This window comes from Cariama cristata, unplaced genomic scaffold (assembly GCF_000690535.1).
Source record: "Cariama cristata isolate BGI_N322 unplaced genomic scaffold, ASM69053v1 scaffold32630, whole genome shotgun sequence".
In the NCBI taxonomy this organism is placed as follows: Eukaryota; Metazoa; Chordata; class Aves; order Cariamiformes; family Cariamidae; genus Cariama; species Cariama cristata.
Genome location: NW_009594642.1, coordinates 4,708 through 8,629, shown reverse-complemented (window position 1 = coordinate 8,629; position 3,922 = coordinate 4,708). Strand labels below are relative to the sequence as shown.

Genomic DNA, 3,922 nt, shown 5'->3' with positions numbered 1-3,922 from the left:
CGATTTCCTCGACAGCGGCCACGGTGAGCCCTCCTGCACCCCTCACCCTCTTACCTGTGTCCCTGTCCCGTGGGAGCAGGATCTGTCCCTGGGGTTGGTTACTGGGAAAGGTGGATGGGCTGTAGAGCAACTCTTCACCCCCCTCTGCAAACAAAGTTAGAAAGAAATGGAGAGTTTGGGAGCGTTTCTGCACCGGCCGGGCTTCGTCGGTGCCGGGGTGTCCCTGGCAATGATGTCTGAGGCTGCCAGCACGGCTCCACCAACGTCACCAAGAGACGGAGTCACTTGGGTCTGGGATGCAGCTGACCTCGAGGGCATCCCCGGGGTAGCAGCGGGTCCCACTGGCAGCGTGCGGCTGGGATAGCTTTAGCCGAATTACCGGCAGCCATCCCTCCCCTCCCCGCAGCGATGCTCTCCCTCCCCACACCAATCCGTACAACCCCCCAGGACCCGGTAGACCCTCTCCATCCCTGTTCCTGTAGGAGATTGTTTGCTGGACCAGCCTGCCAAACCCATCCCGCTGCCTGAAGACCTGCCGGGGACGAGCTACAGCCTGAACCAGCAATGCGAGCTGGCCTTCGGCGTGGGCTCCAAGCCCTGCCCGTACATGCAGTACTGTGCCAAGCTCTGGTGCACGGGCAAAGCGCGGGGGCAGATCGTCTGCCAAACCCGTCACTTCCCCTGGGCGGACGGCACCGGCTGCGGCGAGGGACGCTTCTGCTTGAAGGGTGCCTGCGTTGAGAGGCATAACATCAGTAAGTACAGGGTGAGTACTGGCACCGTGAGCCCCAAAAACATCCCGTGGGGTTACCCGGAGTTTTTGCATGGGTGCTGGCGGAGCAATCCCCTGCCTTCTCGTGCTGGGGACCCGGCGGTGGGGGGACACTGATGTGAAAAGAGATGGAGGTCCCTTGAGTGTTGCATATTTCTCAAGGAGGGATGCTGCTGCTTCGCTCCATCCAGCCCTGAGCAGGTTTGGGGGTAGCCGGCAGAAGTTTTGCTTGTGAAAGGGTGGCTCTGAGTCTGGAGAGCCCGGGCTCGGGATGGAGCCGGCGGTGAAGGGGATGTAGCATCTCATCCCACCGCATCCCCACAGGTGGACGGCGGCTGGGCGAAGTGGGCACCCTATGGGCAGTGCTCACGGACGTGCGGTGGTGGGGTGCAGCTGGCCAAGCGGGAATGCACCGACCCAGTGCCTGCCAACGGCGGATCCTACTGCGAGGGCATCCGTGTCAAGTACCGCTCGTGCAACCTGGACCCTTGCTCTGCTGCAGGTAAGGGGCTAGAGCTCAATTTGCTTATGGTTGTGTGCATGACCTAGAACAATCCCATAAAACAGGAGCCGGAGGTCCAGGCTGGTCCCCAATCCCATGCACATTCCTATTTTTTCCAGTGCCGGGGAAGAGCTTTCGCGAGGAGCAGTGTGAGGCTTTCAACGGCTAACAACCGCCTCACCGCCTCCGTCTCCTGGGTCCCCAAATACTCCGGCGTCTCGCCCCGGGATAAATGCAAGCTCATCTGCCGGGCTAACGGTACCGGTTACTTCTACGTGCTGGCACCCAAGGTGGGTGAGAGACGTCCAGGGTCAGAATCTGGCCTGTAGGATGACTCCAGCGTACCTGGAAATCAAGGAATTTTCCTTGTCTGGTGGGCAGCTGGTGTTAGATGAGGTTGTAGAGGAGAGGAATCCACCAGGCTGGTATGAATCGGTCTTTGGGTGTCCGCTTCTTTATTTCAGGGCTGGAAATGGTCTGTGGAGGGTCTTCCTCTGGGTTTGTATAGGTGCCTCTGGGATACACCTATAGTCCTGAAATAGAGGGTGATAATTGCAGTGCTGGGGAAACAATGTGCGTGCTGGACAGGGCAGGCGGCTGGACACAGGACTGAGCGGGATGATGTTAGCTGTGTCCCCAGTGCAGCCTGTTCCCTTCGCACCGATGCAAAGGAAAAGGCAGAAAGTCACGTAGGTGCGGCAGAAAAGGGATGTAGTCCCACCCATCTCTTCTCAGTGACCCCAAAAATCCCAACTGCAAAGCAGAGCGTGAGCGAAGGGTGACACGGTGCCTGCTAGCATCTCCTCAGGACCTGTCGGAGGGATTCGGGTAGCCCCGGGTCGGATGGTCACAGCTGGCGGGGTTCGTGGGGTGGCAGAGGGAAATGCAAGGGCTTGTTTTGCTCACCCTCGTGCAGGTTGTGGATGGCACCCCTTGCTCCCCAGACTCCACCTCGGTCTGCGTCCAGGGCAAATGCATCAAAGCGGGCTGCGATGGGAAGCTGGGCTCCAAGAAGAAGTTTGATAAATGCAGCGTCTGTGGAGGAGATAACAAGAGCTGCAAGAAGGTCTCAGGCTTGTTCACCAAACCCATGTAAGTGTGAGGTGACCACGTGCGCTTCCTTCTGTCCCAGCTCTGCTTTTTGGGGTGGATGTGGGAAGGTCACGGAGACGGTGACGGGGTCTAAGTCCATCCTGAGCAAACTCTCCCCGTGCTAGTGTACATCACTGCATGGAGACCTCGGCTAGCTCTGAAGGACAAGGAGGACACATTTAACGTGCTGTCGGCTTCTGCTGATGGAGTTTTCTCCGGTATATCCGTACTGTTGAGCCAGAGGAGCTGAAGCATCTTCCCATATCTGGGTGACCTCAGCCTAGGTGAAACTCAGCGTAGGGAGGAGATTCAAAATGATCTTCATGGGAAGGAGGAGAAAATTGTAGGGGCGGGAAGATCTCAGGGCTGTAGCTGCAGAGCTTCGGGCTGAGGCCATGTCGTAGTGGGATGTCCCCCTTGCCTGATGGCCTGTCCTGCCTGCTTTTCTCTTCCAGGCACGGCTACAATTTCGTGGTGGTCATCCCCGCGGGTGCCTCCAACATCGACATCAGGCAGCGGGGCTACAAAGGGCTGATCAGCGACGACAACTACCTGGCGTTGAAAAACGGGCAGGGCAAGTACCTCCACTTCATCGTCTCTGCCGTGGAGAGGGACCTGATGGTGAAGGGCAGCGTCTTGCGGTACAGCGGCACCGGCACCGCCGTCGAGAGCCTCCAAGCCTTCAAGCCTATCCAGGAACCCCTGACTTTGGAGGTGCTCTCCGTGGGGAAGATGACCCCTCCTCGGGTACGCTACTCCTTCTACCTCCCCAAGGAGAGCAAGGAGGACAAGTCCTCCTACAAGAAAGAGGGCAAGACCCCACCGGACCTCAACAACAGCGTTCTCAGCCTTTCCAACCGCTTGGACGGTGGGAGACCGAGCTACAAACGTCCCTCCTACAAGTGGGCGGCGGGTGGCTGGGAGGCTTGCTCCGTCACCTGCGTCGATGGGTTGCAGAAGCGTTTGGTGGCTTGTCGTGACTCCTACGGCCAACCGGCCGCCGAATGCGATGCGGCACAGCGACCGGCTGATGTTCGGTTGTGCGGAGAGCCCTGCCCGACGTGGGAAGCTGGACCTTGGTCTCCCTGTTCCAAAAGCTGCGGTCGGGGTTTCAAGAGACGAGCGTTGAAGTGTTCGGTCCCACCTGGGCGCCTGCTGCCCCGGGAGAGTTGCAATTTTCGGAGGAAGCCACAGGAGCTGGATTTTTGCACCTTGAGGCCGTGCTGAGCAGGTCAAGGGGTGTCTGCGAGGAAGGGCATGGTGTTCCTCTGGCTGGATGTGGCCAAGCAGCAGCCAGGGGTTGGGAGAGGGGGAGATGTCCATAGCACATAGTAAACAGAGGGGGGAGGGAGGGGGAAATAAAAAAAATGGGGACAAAAAAGGGACCGGGGTGTGGGGACAGAGCACGCACACCCCATGTGCCTGGGAGAGAGGGCTTTTACTGACCAGGTCGCTCGGAGACAGAGCGGGAACGAACACCTACCTCGAAGCCGCTGAACGACACGGAAATCCACCGGCAGAGGCTGGGAGGCGGGGGGGGGCACAAGTGGGGATGA

General features: G+C 59.1%; 1 protein-coding gene across 1 annotated transcript; it reads left to right on the top strand.

Moving 5' to 3' along the window:
- Positions 1–4: 4 nt before the first annotated feature.
- ADAMTS15 (ADAM metallopeptidase with thrombospondin type 1 motif, 15) lies at positions 5–3,593 on the top strand (the record flags this gene model as incomplete). The annotated part of the gene is given in 7 exon segments (XM_009698760.1): positions 5–23; positions 483–766; positions 1,097–1,274; positions 1,394–1,439; positions 1,441–1,564; positions 2,191–2,366; positions 2,822–3,593. Coding segments are annotated over 7 exon segments (1,599 nt in total), but the record flags the coding sequence as incomplete, so codon positions are not given.
- Between the last annotated feature and the right edge of the window lie 329 nt (positions 3,594–3,922).